The 19,027-nt window shown below is 44.4% G+C and overlaps 1 protein-coding gene across 1 annotated transcript in view; it reads left to right on the top strand.

Moving 5' to 3' along the window:
- The first annotated feature begins 502 nt into the window (after window positions 1-502).
- The window catches only part of LOC140726006 (reelin domain-containing protein 1-like), a 40,722-nt gene continuing 22,197 nt past the window's right edge, over window positions 503-19,027 (top strand). The window contains exon 1 of the mRNA XM_073041905.1: window positions 503-680. Within this exon, the coding sequence (XP_072898006.1) occupies window positions 503-680 (178 nt within the window). The remainder of the gene's footprint in view (window positions 681-19,027) is intronic.

Genomic DNA, 19,027 nt, shown 5'->3' with positions numbered 1-19,027 from the left:
GTCCTTCTGAAACGGTTAGGTTTCTTTCCTCTGCCAGCCCTACTTAATCCTCTCCAAATTGCACAAGCAAATTTCCCCACAAGGTTGTTAGTTTTGGCCCTCTTGAGATGCAGATGGTCTGGTCTAAACACTTCCACTCTTTACAGAATAAGTCCCAAAACCCCAAGCCTCCCTGCAGTCACAAACCCATTTATATGACCTTCCTATTTCTGAACTCACCACTGCGTGGCACTGCTCGTAATTGGGAGATTATTATCAATACTCATCTGTTAAAATGAAACAACCTAACTAAACAAATTTGAGCAACGAGACAATTTGGAGGCGAAGATCTGAGACTGACTACCTCATTTGTTGTCCAGTCGAATGGCATTTGGGAGAAGTTGCGCCTTCCTGACTGATTCCTGATTTGCCCCTGTTCCTTACTTTCTCTTTCTTTCATGTTTCCTGCCTAACGCAGGTTACTTTGAAATCGTTAAGAGACTGGGACACCCTGCTGGCATGGATGATAGGTTCACTTTGCCTGGTGTCCTTCGTCAGTGGATTTTCACATGGGGCCAGTCCATCTGCTTGTGCCGACATGAAGCCGAATCACATCAGTGCTCACTCCCAGGACCCACGCAGCAGCTTCATCACAGTGCACACCAATAAGTCTACCTACCTCCCTGGGGATGAGGTACCAGGTAAGGATATCCCATTATCTGTTGCTTTAGGATACATACTGAGGCTACAGAGAAAGGGAATACTTTGTTAGTAATCTTACAGTAGTTAATGGATTCTGCAAAGGTTCCAGTGAATTCAGAAAGCGTAAATGTAATGGCCCCTCTATCCCTATTCGAGAAAAGAAGAGAGAACACAGCAAACTATATGCTTAGTGGACTCTTTACCAGATACCTTCTGTACCTGATGAAGTCTTCAAGGTTCGATGCATGTTGTGTTCAGAAATGAACCTGCACACCGCTGTTGTGATGTGTGCTTATTTGAGTTAACGTTGCTTTTCAGTCAACTTGAACTAGTCTGGCCCTTCTCCTCTGATCTCTCACATCAACAAGGTGTTTTCGTCCACAGAGCTGCCTCTCACTGGATTTTTTTTTAACTTTTGTTTTTCACACCATTCTCAGTAAACTCTAGGGGCTACTGTGCATGAAAATCCCAGCAAGTCAGCAATTCCTGAGATACCGAAACCATTCAGTCAGGAATCAACAATCATTCCATGATCAAAGTCACTTGGATCACCATTCTGATGTTTGATCTGAACACCAAATGGACCTCTTGACCATGTCTGCATGCTTTTATGCATTGGGTTGCTGCCACGTGATAAGCTGAGTAGATATTTGCATTAACAAGCAGGTGTACCTAATAAACTGGCCACTGAGTGTAGTGCCAGTTAATCTACCATCTGTCATTGGGAAAATGTTGGAGTTCATCAGGACGAAAGTAAAAGCAAGACAACTGGAAAATTACAATACAGTCAACCAGTCAACGTGATTTATTGGCCTCTGGTAGATAAAGGTGAATTAGAAATTGCAGAATGCCCCAAATTGCGTAAAGTTGGGTACAATATTCGAGAGCTCACAGAGAATTGACCAAGTAACAGAGAATAGTGAGTTGTGACAATGACCAGGAACAGTTCAGAATACCAAAATACTATATGGAGTGCTTGTGAACTTGAGTCCACTGGTAAATGTTGCAGGGATGAGCGTGATATTGACGTTAATTGTTCCAGTTTGAAGGTGACCCTACCATCAATTCTAACTAAAGGGATTATCTACTTGCCTAAAGAAATCAACTTCTGCTTGTTCGTTAGATTGTGTAGTAATTGTTTTCTCTAAGTCAGTGACAGAGCACATGATGTGACAGAAGATGAGGCAGCTTAACAACTCTGATGTCTGAGGCTGGCACGTTTATGTGGGGGTCAGTGCATCATTTTACAGTGCCGGCAGTTACTGATTGGGGTTCAATTCCAGAGGACTTTGTACATTCTCCCTATGATTGTGTGGGTTTCCTCCGGGTGCTTTCAAAGATGTATGGTGAGCGTTAGTGAGTTGTGGGCTTGCTTGCATGGTGACAACACTTGCAGGCTGCCCAGCACAATCCTCACTGATTTGATTTAAAGAAATAATTTATTTTATTGTATGTTTTGATGTGCATTCGACAAATAAACTTAATTTCTAATCTCTTTTTTTTAGACCATTTTCAAGTTGACAATTGTTGAGTGTAACAGGGATTAGTTCTGGGACCTCAACTATGTACAATTTATATTAATGACGTAGATAAAGTTACCTAGGGTATTGCAGTTAGATTTACTGATGCAGTTGTGGAAAGCAAATTGTGAGGCGGGAGTAAAAAATAAATGCCAGGGAATTACATGCAATAGGTTACGTGAGACAATGCAAGTCTTGACAAATGGACTGTAGTGTGGGATGATCTAGCTTGGTAGGAAGAATGGAAAAGCAAACTATCATGTCAATGGAGAGAGACCATATAGCCGTGCTGTATAAAGAGATCTAGGTACCCTCTTATATAAAACACAGCAAGCTATGTGCAGGTTCAGGGGGTGATACTGAGGAGAAAGAGAACATTGGCTTTTATTGCAATGAGAATGAAGTGCAGAATTAGGGAAGACTCCCAGTGTACACGGGTTTCCTGAGACCATGTGGAATACTGCACAGAGTTTGTCATCGTCACTGATATATGCAGAGAAGATTATTACTGCGATGAAGATATATCTCAAGAGGAGCAGCTGAGCAGGTTGTGTTGGAGCCACGTATCAATTTTCTGTCTGTATTTAGTGGTGTTCATTATGGTAATCTGTCACATGGGTTGGGCGTGGTAGATACAAATGAGTACAGTTACATATTTATGCTTTGTTTTAGTTTAGTCTAGTGGAGAGTTAGAGGCAACCGGGAATTATATTTTATTGTTTACTACTAATTGGGACATTATTGGAACGCTAATTGGAACACTTACATATGCTAATTAATTATGCCAACTTCATTATTTCGCTAACGATATCACTAATTGGGACACTGTTGGAATGCTTAGTTACGCTAATATCGCTATTAGACCGTAAGTTAGACGGTAATATCACTAGTTTTCAATCGCTGCAAGTTCGTTCGTCTTTGCTGGGTTCGGACTGAAAGATCGAATGTACCTTTCCGATTTGGAAATTCATTATTTGGAAGCGCATCCCGTGTCGAGTACCCTGGCTTGGTCTCGCAGAGGTTTTGGTTTGTTTCTGGTAACCACTGCAGGTTGATTGTATATATATTGATATTTCGAAGAATTGTAGGTGATGTTATCAAAACATCCTAAATGATGTTGCTTGTGGTTTCATGTTAATGACGACATCAATATTGAATTAATTCCACTGATACCTCAACTCTCTAAGCACAACACACAGTCTTATTTTAAATAACAACTATTTTGTCTCTATTATCCTGCCTGCTGTGATTATTGAAGGTGTCTGTCTAAAACCAGCTGAATGCCAGAAAGCAAAGTTCAAAGTGAATTTATGATCAAAGTACACGTATCTCACCAACCCCCAGATTTGTTTTCTTGTGGGCATTCACAGTAAATAGAAGAAACCCAATAGAATCAGTAGCTACCACACCCAGCAGGACAGACAGACTACCAATGTGCAAAGGGCAACAAACTGAGCAAATATGAAAGGTAAGTTAAAATAAACAAGCAGTAAATATCAAGAGCATAAGATGAAGAGTCCTTGAAGATGAGTCCATAGCTTGTGAGAGTATTTCAGTGATGGGTTGAGTGAAGTTACCCCCTCTGGTTCAAGAGCCTGATGGTTGAAGGGTAATAACTGTTCCTGAACCTGGTTCTTGTACCTTCTGCCTGATGGCAGCAGTGAGAAGAGAGCATGTTCTGGGCACGGGGGTAGCCATGGTGATGGATGCTGTTATCCTGCGATGTTGTTCTGTATGGATGTGCTCAGTGGAGGCGAGGGCTTCACTCATGATGGACTGAGCTGCACCCACTACCTTTTGTAGCATTTTTCATTCAAGGACGCTGGTGTTTCCAAAATGCCTTGACCTTGGTGCAACCAGCCAGTATACTCACCACCACACATGTATAGAAGTTTGTCAAAGTTTTATGTGACCCTTGGGTTCGGCTAGCGGCGTACTCTAGGGGACGACAGCCTCTGGCCCAGCCAAACGTGAGAAATCTTGTTTGGGTGGATGCTGTGTGATGTGTTTCCTGTTACAAATCAGTACCACGAAATAACGAACAATACACAATATGCAATTAAATGGTTGAGCTTTATAATTCTCAATTTGACTATAGGTTAGTAAAGAAACAGAAAAGAAAAAGGGCCCATTCTCATTAAGCAGTGTAATATGCAACACTGGAGCACATGGTTTTCTTGTCTGTTCATTCTCCATCGATTCTCCCCTTGGGCGTCGACTCCCAACCCCATTCCAAGTCCACTCCGTCCCACAGTCTATGACTTCCCCATTCTGGCATCTTCTCCCTCCATCTTCCACCGAACAAAAGACCGTGAAACCTTCGCTCAGGCACACAGGAAAGAAAAACATCTCCCCTCATTGGCCAGTGCACATTCCAAAGTCCCTGTTATCTCTTGTCATAACCCAAACACTGCTCTACAGAGAAACCATTACCTTAGCAGTGAAACATTACAGAGAGGCCATTACATTAGCAGTGAAACCTTACAGCGTGTTACATTTAGATATCATGCCAAACCTTCATAAACTTCGAAGGAAGCAGAAGCATTGCTGTGCTTTCTTTGTAGTTGCACTTACGTGCAGGCCCCAGGATAGGTCCACTGAAATGATCACACCGAGGAATTTACAGTTGCTAACCCGCTCCGCCTCTGATCCTGCGATGAGGACTGACTCATGGACCTTCGGTTTCCTCCTCCTGAAGTCACTAATCAGCTCCTTGGTCTTGCTGACTTTCCAGTCTCCCTCCTACATGCTGATTCGTCACCACCTTTGATTCGGCTGACTGCTGTGGTTTCATCGGCAAATTTAAATATGGCATCGGAGCCTCACAGTCGTAAATATAAAGCGACTAGAGCAGGGGGCGAAGCGCAGCCTTGTCATGCACCTGTGCAGATGGAGATGGTGCAAAAAATGTTGTTACCGATCCCAAAATGACAGCCGTCTGCAAGTGAGGAAATCGAGGATTCAATTGCTCAAGGTAGTATTGAGGCCAAGTTCTTGAAGCTGATCGATTAGTTTTGAGGGGATGATTCTATTGAATGCTGAGCTGTATTCGATAAAGAGCATCCTGATATCTGCATCTTTGCTGTCCAGACTTTACAGAGTTGAGTGACAAGCTAATAAAATGGCATCTGCTGTGGATCTGTTGTGCTAGTAGGCAAATTAGAGCAGACCCAAGTCATTTCTCAGAAAGGATTTGATATATTTCATCACCTACCTCTCAAAGCACTTCATTGCTCTGGACATGAGTGCTACCGGACAATAGTCATTGAGGTAGGTCACCATGCTCTCCTTCGGCACCGCTGTAATTGAAGCCTTTCTGAAGCAGGTGGATACCTCGGACAGTCAAAGCTCGAGATTAAAGATATCGGTGAACAGCCCAGCCAGTTGATCAGCTCAGCTCTTTAGATTCGGCCAGGCACCCCATCTGGGCCAGATGCTTTCTGTGGGTTCACCCCTCCAGAAAGATACTCTCACATCAGCCTCAGGGACTGAATTTACAGTGTCACTGGGGACTCTGGGAGTTCTGGCAGTCAAAGCAAGTATAGAAGGCAATGAGCACACCTGGGAGTGAAGCCTTGTCGTCACCTATTTTGCCTCATTTCACTTTGTAAGAGATAATAGCATTCAGGAACAGTCACAGCTGTTGAGCATCTTTCAGTGATTCAAGTTTGGTCCAGAATCGGTACTTCACATGTGAGGTGGATTTCCGGAGATCATACCAGACCCTCAGCAGATTGTTGATCTCGTGGTTCGTCCAGGGCTTCTGGTTGCAGGAGACTGAATGATTTTGTGGGGACACACTTGTCCATGACTGTTTTTATGAAGTCCGTTACAATTGTGGTGCTTTCATTTGTATTCTCTTATGAGTCTTTGAACTCGGCCTGATTGAACTCCCCGACTATGATCTGGAATGCGTCAGGGTGGACTGATTCTTGTTTGGTGTTGGCAGCATTCAAATTCTCAAGTGCCTGGTTAATGTCGGCTTTGGTCAGGATCATGGAACAGGTAAGTAAAGCAGTGAGTGCTTAATCACTGGATATTCCAGGTGGGGGGTACGTAAGTGTGACAAGACCACTGTAACAGAGCACCACAAAGAGCTTATCATGAAACACAAATCCCCACCTTTTGCCTTCTACAAATCAGCAGCTTGGTCTATCCTGTGTATCAGGAAGTCCATGGTCTGATCTATGAATCCAGCCTGATAAGAGTGAGCCGTATCTCCATGAAACACAAAATGCAGCAATTCCTTATTTCCCTCTGATACAGCAATCCTGCCCTTAGGTCCTCAACCTTGCTCTCCAGCAATTGTACATTTGCTAATAAGATGCTGGCTAGAAGAACTTTCATGGCTTGTTATTTTCACGTGGCTTGGAGTCCTCCACTCTTCCCTCTCTTCCAGCTATGGTGATATATCTTATAGGTGCTGTAACAACATGCTTCAGGGTTAAGTCTACTGTGTCTTTCAGAAGATCCTGAAATTGCCCATACATTAAGTCAGTTCAAAGATGTGTTGCTTGAAGGGAAATTACAGGCTGCATACTGCAGCGGGTATAATTCGGAAGAGGTGTATTTAGAAGTTTTGTAAGCAGCCTGCAACACATCACCATGCTTCACCGGCACCATATTAGAGTAATAGTCCATGAATTTTTCAGTGACCTTAAGAAAATAGACAGTTGAGTTTCTCAGGGATTATCTCTCTGTCTCTTATTTTTCATGTATAGATCAATGACTTACATGAACATAAGGGGCATGATTAAGAGATCAAGATATTTGCAATTGATGCTAAGTTGGATTTAGGGTTGATGGTCTCAAAGAAGCTTGCAGATAGGAAGATATTAATGTGGGTAGGAAGTTGCAGCCTATGTTCTGATAGTATTTGCCAAAAACTGAGCTTCAGAATCTTTTCAATCAATGAGAAACTGGATGCACAACACTAGCATCTTTGATGTCAACTACAATTGAACTGATAAAAGCATTAATTACAGTAAAGAAGCAAATTTTTTCTCACAAATTTAAAAATTCTTTAAGACAACATTAGAAAAAAGATCTATCTTGACAGAGCTTCAGTTTCATTATTGTCAGATGTGACGTTCTAGCGGCCTTTGGCTATTACCACTGAGTTTCCTCAGGCTGGACTCAGTGAGATATTACTTTTGTTGGGCTTATGGCAACATCTAGGATTAGATCCCCACCTGTGAGTAAAGTGAAATATCTACCAATGCAGGAATCTGAGGACTGGAATTCTAATGTCTCCTCTGCTGATAGGACAGTAATATTGGATTTGGAGTAGATAATAAATCCCAGAACTGTAGCCGGACGATGCTGAGGATGTTCTATGAGGCTGTGGTGGCCAGTGCTATCATGTTTGCTGTTGTGTGCTGGGGCAGCAGGCTGAGGGTAGCAGACACCAACAGAATCAACAAACTCATTCGTAAGGCCAGTGATGTTGTGGGGGTGGAACTGGACTTTCTGACGGTGGTTTCTGAAAAGAGGATGCTGTCCAAGTTACATGCCATCTTGGACAATGTCTCCCATCCACTCCATAATGTACTGGTTAGGCACAGGAGTACATTCAGCCAGAGACTCATTCCACCGAGATGCAACACTGAGTGTCATAGGAAGTCATTCCTGCCTGTGGCCATCAAACTTTACAACTCCTCCCTTGGAGTGTCAGACACCCTGAGCCAATAGGCTGGTCCTGGACTCATTTCCACTTGGCATAATTTACCTATTATTATTTAATTATTTATGGTTTTATATTGCTATTTCTACACTATTCTTGGTTGGTGCAACTGCAATGAAACCCAATTTCCCTCGGGATCTGTACTCAGTATGTCTGTCTGTCTTCTCCATTTATACAACTAAGCAAAATCCCAGTGTTGAGTAGAAAGGAAAGCAGGTCACTTTACTTGCTTACTTCTTCCTAGCCACAGTTGAGCCGTTCCTATTGTCACCTGTGGAGCACAGGATGTGGCAGAAGGTATGCAATTGGAACTGAGGCTTTCAAGGGAATGATTTGACTCAATGCAATTGCATCTGATGGAGTCTGCGCAGCAGAGTGGATATTCTAACACGTTGAAAGTGTTGGGAGCCCATTATATCCTTAGGTTTTCGGTCCTTCGCTTGAAGTGGTGAAATGCCATTTCCTGACTTCTTGGGGGGGAGGAGGGAGGACTCCTTTGTTCTCTACTCATAATTGATTACCTTGCCCCTGGGATTAGGTGGCATCAAAGCAGTCAGGGGAGCCTTTCCTCATCACCCAGGCAGCAGAACAAGTGTGTACAGTCCACGGTCAGAAGCAGTTCCTGTACGTTGTTAGATGGATGTCACTTTCAATTAATTAAACATAAATACCTAATCTTACATTTGAGTGAAAAGGAAAGAAGCAACTGGGCACTGCCCTGAAATCTATCACAGCACAGTGAACTTACAAGATAGAGAAGGCATGTAAAAAGGATGATGTTATGATGGTCATGGGGAATTTCAAAACGCAGGTAAATTAGGAAAATTCAGATTTGTGTAGAATTTCAAGGCAGGGAATTTGTAGAATGCCAATGATTTGGATTTTTTAGAGCAGCTTGTTGCTGAGCCCACTAGGATAAGGGCAATTTTGGAATGGGATTGTGTAACGAACTAGATTTGATCAGGCTGCTGAAGGTAAAGGAACTCTTAGGAAGCAGTGGTCATAATATGATAGAATTCACTCTGCATGTTTGAGAGGAAGAAGCTAAAGATGTGTCAGTATTATAGTGCAAAGGAATAAGGGAGGCGCTGGCCAACGTTGATTGGAAGGGGACACTAGTATGGACGACGGCAGAGCAGCAATGGCCAAAGTTATGGGAGCAATTCGACATGTGCAGGATAGATTCATCCTAAGGAAGTATTCTAAAGGCAACCATGCTAACAAGGGAAGTTAAAGACAGCATTAAAGCAAAAGAGATGGCATAAAATGTAGCAAAAATTAGTGAAACCTGGAGGATTGGGAAGCTTTTTAGAAACCAACAGAAGGCAACTAAAAAAGCAATAAGGAGAGAAAATATGAAATGTGAAGGTAAGCTAGCCAATAATAGCAAAGTGAATACTGGAAGTTTTTTTTTCAGATATATAAACAGTAAAAGAGAGACAATAGTGGATATGGGACCACTGGAAAGAGACGTTGGAGAGGTGTTAATGAGGGACAAAGAAATGGCGGACGAACTCAATAAGTATTCTGAGTCAGTCTTTATTGTGGAAGATACCAACTGTATGCCAGAAATTCAAGAGTGTTGGGGGTAGAAGTGAGTGTAGTCATTATTACTAAGGTGCTTGGGAAGCTGAAAGGTCTGAAGTTAGATAAGACATCTGGATTATGCCCCAGGGTTTTGAAAGAGGTAGCTGAAGAGATTGGGGCGGAAATAATAATGATCTTTCAAGAATTCTGGGAGCAATTCTGGATGATTGGCTGACTGGCAAGAGGCAAAGAGTGGGAATAAAGAATGCCTTTTCTGGTTGGCTGTGGTGACTCGTGGTGTTCTGCAGATATCAGTGTTAGGACTGCTTCTTTTCACGTTATATGTAAATAATCGGATGATGGAATTAATGGCCAGGTTTGTGGACAATAAAAGATTGGTGAAGGGGTAGGTAGTGTTGAGGAAGCAGGGAGCAAACTCAGAAATCAGAAATGTAAAGGGACTTGGGTGCTCTTATGCAGGATTCCTTGAAGATTAATTTGGAGGATGAGTCAGTGAGGAAGGCAAATGCAATGTTAGCATTCATTTTGAGAGAACTAGAGTATCAAAGCAAGGATGTAATGCTAGGCTTTATAAGTTATTGCTCAGACTGCACTTGGAGAATTACGAGCAGTTTTGGGCCCCTTCTCTAAGAAAGGATGTGCTTGTTCATGAGAATGATCTAGGAATGAAAGGGTTAATGTACGAGGAGCATTTAATGCCTTTGGGCCTGTATTTGCTTGAGTTCAGTAGAATGAGCGGGTGAATCTCATTGAAACCTATCGAAAATTGAAAGACCTAGAAAGAGTGGACGTGGAGAAAATGTTTCCTATAGTAGGGAGTCTAGGTCCAGTAGACACAGAACCTGAATACAAAGATATTCCTTTAGAACAGTGATGAGGAGGAATTTCTTCAGCTTGAGGATGGCGAATCTGTGAACTAAAGAACTGATTGTGGACTTCAGGAAGGGTAAGGCGAGGGAACACAGACCCATCCACATGGAGGAATCAGAAGTGGGGAGAGTGAGTAATTTCAAGTCTGGCTGCCAACATCGCTGAGGGTCTATCCTGGGCCAAACATATCGATGCAGTTACAAAGAAGGCACAACAGCAGCTATATTTCATTCGGAGTTTGAAGAGATTAGGTATGTCACCAAAGGCACTCCTACATTTCTACAGATGTGCCGTGGGTAGCACTCTAACTGGCTGCAACACCATCTGGTATGGGGTTGGGGGAGTGGGTGTGGCTGCTGCACGGGATCGAAAGAAGCTGCAGAAAGTTGTGAACTCAGTCAGCTCCATCATGGGCACTAGCCTCCCCAGCATCCAGGACATCTTCAAGCATCGATGCCTCAAAACGGCGACATCCATCATTAAGGACACCCATCACCCAGGACATCCCCTCTTCTCATTGCTACCATCAAGGCAGAGGCACACATTCAATAATTCAGGAACAACTTCTGCCTATCTACCTTCAGATTCTGAATGGACATGGAACCAATGAACACCAAGTCACTGCTTTTATGCACTACTTATTTAATTCAACTATTATATATATTTACTGTAATTTACAGTTTTATTATTATATATTGCAATGTACTGCTGCCACAAAAGTAAAAAATTTCATGACATATTAAACCTGATTCTGATTCTGAATTCATTGCCACAGAGGCTGTGGAGGCTAGGTCATTGGGTATATTTAAACAGAGGTTGCCAGGTTCTTAATTAGTAAGGGCATCAAAGAGAAAGGCAGAGAGAAGGCAGGAGAGTGGGGTTTAGGCAGGTAATAAATCAGATAAGATGGCAGCGTGTTCGAACACAGTGGCCTCTCAGGGACCAACCATAGATGTATTTTTCTTTGTTAATTATGTTTTTTATGATCACAAGCCAATACTGGACTTCAAGAACTTTAGGTACTGCAGGTCCATCCCATCAGTGAGCTGCTCATTGATCGGAGTATCCGGCTGGGGTGTTGGAGGAGCTGGTTGGCGTGTTGCTGGAGCCAGATTGGGTTCGGAGGAGCTGGCTGCCACTTGAAGGCATCGGAGTTGGTGCATGAAGGTGACCTGCAATGTAACCACGGACGACTGTCTTGGATGTTTCTCTCACGATCACAGGACCCTGTCAGACATTGATAGTGTAAGATGCCACAGGCCTGTTTCCCTTGTTTGGTGTGCAGCAGGCGGTGTGGAAGCTGTGTAGTCTTGGTTCTGGCGAGGACCAGGCCTCAAGCTGTGGACTAGGCCTCAAGCTCTGGGTTAGCCTGCTGCTGCAGTCCAGGAGAGCAGACTCAGGGGAGGGTGCGAGTCGCTCAGGACTATATATGTGTTTTTTTTTTGTGTGACTATGTATTTTTGCTTGCTATTTTGAATGTGCTGAGTATGTTTTGCTCCTTGGCCCCAGAGGAATGCTGCATCATTCGGCTGTATCCATGTATGGTTGAAAGATAATTACACTTGATTTGATGATGGAATAGTGGATCAGAATCGATGGGCCAAATGGCCTACTTACGGTTCTATGTTCACATCCCCCCCTCAGGACACCAGTCCAGTTACCTGCACCCAATGCTCCCTTAACACCAACACCTCCCCTCTCCCTCTCACCCTCCAGTTCAACATGTGGATGAACAACACAGGTTATCACTGTCTACATTCTCTCCTTGCCCTGCACCTACCATCCACACCTCCACATACCAACAGCTTTTGTCCCGATCTTCACCTCACCCTCCACCAACACCCCACTCATCATAGACTCACCTTTCACTACTGAGCAGATTAGAAGGGCTGTGAGGAAACTCAGACATGGCAGTGCATCGGAACCCGATGGTGTGAATCCCAAGGTCCTGAAGGAGTTTGCTGAGCAGTTGTGTGGAGTTCTCCAGTGCATTTTCAATCCGAGTCTCAGCCTGGAAAGGATCCCGACTGTGTGGAAAACGTCATGTGTGGTCCCAGTACCCAAGAAGGGCCAACAGAAAGTCTTGAATGACTGCCATCCAGTGGCCCTGACCTCACACATCATGAAGACCCTGGAGAGGCTGGTCCTGGCTCACCTCCGACCCCTCGTCAGAGCAGTACCGGATCTCTTGCAGTTTGCCTACCAGGAGACATTAGAGTTGACGATGCTGCCATCTACCTGTTGAACAGAGCCTACTCCCATCTGGATAGGCAGGGCAGCATGGTGAGGACCATGTTTTTGATTTCTCAAGTGCAATCAATACCATAACAGCCCTAATTGTTGGGTGAGAAGCTCCATACAATACAGGTTGGCACTTCCACTATATCCTGAATAATGGACTACCTGGCTGGCAGATCACAATTTGTGCAGCTTCAGAGCTGTGTGTCAGACGTAGCTATAAGCAGCACTGGGGCCCCACAGGGGACTGTATTGGCACCCTTCCTGTATACCCTGTATACCTCAGACTTTAGATAAAACATTAAGTCATGTCATCTGCAGAAATTCTCTCATGACTCAGCAATAATTGGGTGTATAAAGGGAGAACAGGATGAATACAGGGCCCTGGTGGAGGACTTTGTCAAATGGTGCAAGTTGAATCATCTGCAGCTCAACATCAGTAAGACAAAGGAGATGGTGATGGACTTTAGGAATATTAAGCCTGCACTGTTCCTTGTAACTATTGATGGTGAGGACCTACAAGTACTTGGGGGTGCACCTGGATGACAGACTTAAGTGGAGCACCAACACAGAGGCTGTGTACAAGAAAGGCCCGAGTCACCTCTACCTCCTGAAGAGACTGACGTCTTTTGGACCACGCAGGCTTCTCCTTCACATGTTCTACCAGTCTGTTGTCACCAGTACTATCTTCTATGGGGCAATGGCATCAACACTGGTGAAGCCAACAAGCTTAATAAACTGATCAGAAAGGCTGGCTCTGTTATAGGAGTCAAACTGGACACACTGGAGACTGTGGTAGAACAAAGGATCCTACGGAAAATCCTGGTGATTCTGGACAACGTGTCTCACCCTCTGCATTCCTCCTTGGCTAAACAGAGGAGCACTTTTAGTAATAGACTAAGACAACTGCGCTGTTTCGAAGAGCGCAATATGAGGTCATTCTTACCCTCCGCCATTAGACTCTATAATGAGTCAACCTATAGCCGGGGAAGTGATGGGAACATCCTGTTAGAATGTTTGAGGTAACTTATTTTCTATTCTTTCTTACTTCTCTTCTAATATTTCTATATTTGTACATCTGTGCACTTGTAATGCTATTGTGGCACTGTGATTTCGTTTGGGCTCAATAAAGTATCTTAAAAGGTGGCTTTGGGCTTTAATTCTGCTGAGAATGCTGAAATTGAGAGCCACATGTATCCTCAGATAAGGAACACTGTATGGGGGAATATGGTACACAGTAAAAGTGAAATGCAGGTTAGAACTTGGTGCTTTAATAATGAATTTCACTTAGAGGGAATCCTGTGCAACACTGAATCTTGCCACTAGGTGTAGTTGGTCACCTTAGAAATATAATTGATTTCAAATTATGTACAGAATACTGTATGTGAATGTCTCTGCATGTTATTTGGGATTTCATGGCGACAAAAGGGGATTGTAATGTTGACCTTAAGTGATACAGAGTTGAAATTATTAACTTTTTTTTTGTAGCTTGATTTGATAAGAAGTTAATTCCTTCTAATTCACGCAGTTCTGCTGTTTCACAAATTAACCTGCCACTTCATGCTTGCAGTTTTTAATCTATAGATGACTGCGGTTGGAAATGCTATACAGTTACAAAGTACGCGTTTTTAGAGACCAAGGAAACGAAACAGCAACATCTTCCATTTATATGGCACCTCAAATGTAGTTAATTCTCAGAAATACAACTTGAAGCTCATAACAATTCAAAGTATTCAGAGGTGTGAACGAAATCATCCTGCAAGAGATCAGTTTTAGAGGGGATCATAAAAGAAGAGAGATTTATGAAGAGGGAATTTCAAAGTGCGAGGTTTAAGTCAACTGATGGGGGAAGCAATGAATGAAAGAGAACTGAAAACTCCTAAGTATTTGCGCTCAAGGCAATTAGGTAAGTATGTTTGCATGAAAAGTTATGTGCAAAGGAAAACCTCGGCTTACGACAGTTTCTGGAATATTCCTTTCAGGTCTGTGTACCTGACGTAGGAATAAGTTGTAGACTCAGCCAGCTCCATTGTGGGCATTAGCCTCCCCATTACTGAGGGTGTTTTAAAAAGGCAATAACTCAAAAAGGCCCCTCACTAAAGAGGACGTGTCCTCTTCTCAATACTACTGTCAGGACAGAGGTTGTAGAGTCGGAAAATGTGCACTCAGCGTCTGATTTCTGAATGGTCAATGAACCCGTGAACTTCACCTCGTTATTTTGCTCTCGTTTTGCTCCAATTTTTTTCTGTATTTATTGTAATTCATAAAACAACAAATTTCATGACATATCAGTGATAATAAATCTGATTCTGATGCTAACACATGGAGCCTACGTGTACACAGTGATGGTCCAAATATCACATCTAAGAGTAATACACACAAAATACTGGAGGAACTCAGCAGGCCAGGCAGCATCTACGGGAAAAGAGTACAGTTGACGTTTTGGGCCGAGATCCTTATTCCATCCTGTTTACTCTTTTCCATCGATGCTGCCTGGCCTGCTGAGCTCCTCCAGCATTTGTGTGTGTGTTGCTCTGGATATTCAGCTTCGGCAGACTTTCTCGTGTTTGTCACATCTAAGACTTACCGGTAATTTTGTTTAGCATATTTGCTCCACTTGTACAAAATCGTTCTTTTGCTGCCATTGTGAGTTTTGCCTTGTTGATTCCAAAGGGGAAATTGCCTGAATATTTCCCAGCAGTGCACATCATCCCCTTCCCCCTCCCACACTCCTTCATCCTCACCTGCTCTCACATATCACGCCTCAGACTGTACTCTTTCCAGTCACGATGAAGGGTCTCGGTCTGACGTGACAACTCTTCATTTCCCTCCATTAGGTGTGCAACACAACAGCACTTCTTCAGGCCCATAGGATCCCTTTCCTGGCCTACACACTGACCCTGACCTTTGACCCAAGCTGGACCCACAACCACGTATTTCCCAATCTGCACGCAGGGTCGTGCTGAACTCATTAAACTAGTAATTAAATGCCAAACAAAACAAATCTCTTCTGCCCCTACAATGTCCACACTTCTCGCTCCCTCAGTACGGCAGTCGACGTAATCAAAGACCCCACACATACTGAACGTTCTCTCTTCTCCTCCTCCCATCAGGCAAAAGGGACAAAAGACTGAAAGCACTCACCACTAGGCTCAAGTACAGCTTCTATCCTGCTGAAATAAAACAACTGAACAATCCTACAGTATAATAAAATGGAGTGTTGACCCCTCAGCCCATCTAATCACAGTTTTTCACTGTGACATGCCAAAAATATTTAAAATGTCGATATCTATGGGTCAGGTGCCAGAGGACTGGAGGATAGCTCATGTAGTTCTGTTGTTCAAAAAAGGCTCAAAAAGAAAGCCGGGAAATTATAGGCCGGTAAGTTTGACATCACTAGTAGGTAAATTATTGGAAGGAATACTAAGAGATAGGATCTACAAGTATTTGGATAGACAGGGACTTACTAGAAAAAGTCAGCATGGCTTTGTGCATGGTAGGTCATGTTTAACCAATCTATTAGAGTTTTTCAAGGAAGTTACAAGGAAAGTGGATGAAGGGAAGGCAGTGGATGTTGTATACAGGGACTTCAGTAAGGCCTTTGACAAGGTCCCGCATGGGAGATTAGTTAGGAAGATTCAGTCGCTAGGTATACATGGAGAGGTAGTAAATTGGATTAGACATTGGCTCAATGGGAGAAGTCAGAGAGTGGTAGTGGAGGATTGCTTCTCTGAGTGGAGGCCTGTGACTAGTGGTGTGTCACAGGGATCAGTGCTGGGTCCATTGTTGTTTGTCATCTATATCAATGATCTGGATGATAATGTGGCAAATTGGATCAGCAACTTTGCTGATGACACAAAGATTGGAGGTGTAGTGGACAGTGAGGAAGGTTTTCAAAGCTTGCAGAGGGATTTGGACCAGTTGGAGGAATGGGCTGAAAAATGGCAGATGGAGTTTAATGTGGACAAGTGTGAGGTATTGCACTTCGGAAGGTCAAACCAAGGTAGAACGTACAAGGTCAAACACGAGGAAATCTGCAGATGCTGGAAATTCAAACAACAACACACACAAAATGCTGGTGGAACACAGCAGGCCAGGCAGCATCTATAGGGAGAAGCACTGTTGACATTTCGGGCTGAGACCCTTCGTCAGGGCTAACTGAAAGGAAAGATAGTAAGAGATTTGAAAGTAGTGGGGGGAGGGGGAAATGTGAAATGATAGGAGAAGACCAGAGGGAGTGGGTTGAAGTTAAGTGCCAGACAGGTGATTGGCGAAAGTGATACAGAGCTGGAGAAGGGAAAGGATCATGGGACGGGAGGCCTCGTGAGAAAGAAAGGGGGAGGGGAGCACCAGAGGGAGATGGAGAACAGGCAGAGTGATGGGCAGAGTGAGAGAAAAAACAAACAACTAAATATGTCAGGGATGGGGTAAGACTGGGAGGAGGGGCATTAACGGAAGTTAGAGAAGTCAATGTTCATGCAATCAGGTTGGAGGCTACCCAGCCAGTATATAAGGTGTTGTTCCTCCAACCTGAGTTTGGATTCATTTTGACAATAGAGGAGGCCATGGATAGACATATCAGAATGGGAATGGGACATGGAATTAAAATGTGTGGCCACTGGGAGATCCTGCTTTCTCTGGCGGACCGAGCGTAGGTGTTCAGCGAAATGGTCTCCCAGTCCGCGTCGGGTCTCACCAATATATAAAAGGCCACACTGGGAGCACCGGACGCAGTATACCACACCAGCCGACTCACAGGTGAAGTGTCGCCTCACCTGGAAGGACTGTCTGGGGCCCTGAATGGTGGTGAGGGAGGAATTGTATGGGCAGGTGTAGCACTTGTTCCGCTTATAAGGATAAGTGCCAGGAGGGAGATCGGTGGGAAGGGATGGGGAGTCGAGTGGACAAGGGAGTCGTGTAGGGAGCGATCCCTGTGGAAAGCAGAAGGGGGGGGGGAGGGAAAGATGTGCTTGGTAGTGGGATCCTATTGGAGGTGGCGGAAGTTACAGAGAATTGTACGTTGGACCTGGAGGCTGGTGGGGTGGTAGGTGAGCACAAGGGGAACCCTATCACGAGTGGGGTGAGGGCAGATGTACGGGAAATATGAGAGATGCGTTTGAGAGCAGAGTTGATGGTGGAAGAAGGGAAGCCCCTTTGTTTAAAAAAGGAAGACATCTCCTTCGTCCTGGAATGAAAAGCCTCATCCTGAGAGCAGATGCGGCGGAGACAGAGGAATTGTGAGAAAGGGATGGCATTTTTGCAAGAGACAGGGTGGGAAGAGGAATAGTCCAGGTAGCTGTGAGAGTCTGTAGGCTTATAGTAGATATCAGTAGATAGGCTGTATCCAGAGATGGAGACAGAAAGATCAAGAAAGGGGAGGGAGGTGTCAGAAATGGACCAGGTAAATTTAAGGCAGGGTGAAAATTGGAGGCAAAGTTAATGAAGTCAACGAGCTCAGCATGCGTGCAGGAGGCAGCGCCAATGCAGTCGTCGATGTAGCGAAGGAAAAGAGGGGGATGGATACCGGTATAGACTTGGAACATGGACTGTTCCACAAAGCCAACAAAAAGGCAGGCGTAACTGGGACCCATGTGGGTGCCCATGGCTACACCCATGGCTACACTCTTGGTTTGGAGGAAGTGGGAGGAGCCAAAGGAGAAATTATTGACAGTAAGAACTAATTCTGCTAGACAGAAGAAAGTGATGGTAGAGGGGAATTGGTTAGGTCTGGAATCCAAAAAGAAGCGAAGAGCTTTGAGACCGTCCGGGTGGGGGTTGGACCTCCAGGTCCAACGCATAATTCTCCGTAACTTCCGCCAACTCCAACGGGATCCCACTACGAAGCACATCTTTCCCTCCCCCCCCCCTTTCTGCTTTCTGCAGGGATCGCTCCCTACGGGACTCCCTTGTCCACTCGTCCCCCCCCCTCCCCCCATCCCTTCCCACCGATCTCCCTCCTGGCACATATCCTTGTAAGCGGAACAAGTGCTACACCTGCCCTTACACTTCCTCCCTCACCACCATTCAGGGCCCCAGACAGTCCTTCCAGGTGAGGCAACACTTCACTTGTGAGTCGGCTGGTGTGGTATACTGCGTCCGGTGCTCCCAGTGTGGCCTTTTATATATTGGTGAGACCCGACGCAGACTGGGAGACCGTTTCGCTGAACACCTACGCTCGGTCCACCAGAGAAAGCAGGATCTCCCAGTGGCCACACATTTTAATTCCACGTCCCATTCCCATTCTGATATGTCTATCCATGGCCTCCTCTATTGTCAAGATGAAGCCACACTCAGGTTGGAGGAACAACACCTTATATACCGGCTGGGTAGCCTCCAACCTGATGGCATGGATATTGACTTCTCTAACTTCCGTTAATGCCCCTCCTCCCCTTCTTACCCTATCCCTGACATATTTAGTTGTTTGTTTTTTTTCTCTCTCTGCCATCACTCTGCCTGTTCTCCATCTCCCTCTGGTGCTCCCCCCTCC

This window comes from Hemitrygon akajei, chromosome 4, assembly GCF_048418815.1.
Source record: "Hemitrygon akajei chromosome 4, sHemAka1.3, whole genome shotgun sequence".
NCBI classification, from domain to species: Eukaryota; Metazoa; Chordata; class Chondrichthyes; order Myliobatiformes; family Dasyatidae; genus Hemitrygon; species Hemitrygon akajei.
This window is presented reverse-complemented; position numbering and strand designations above follow the sequence as displayed.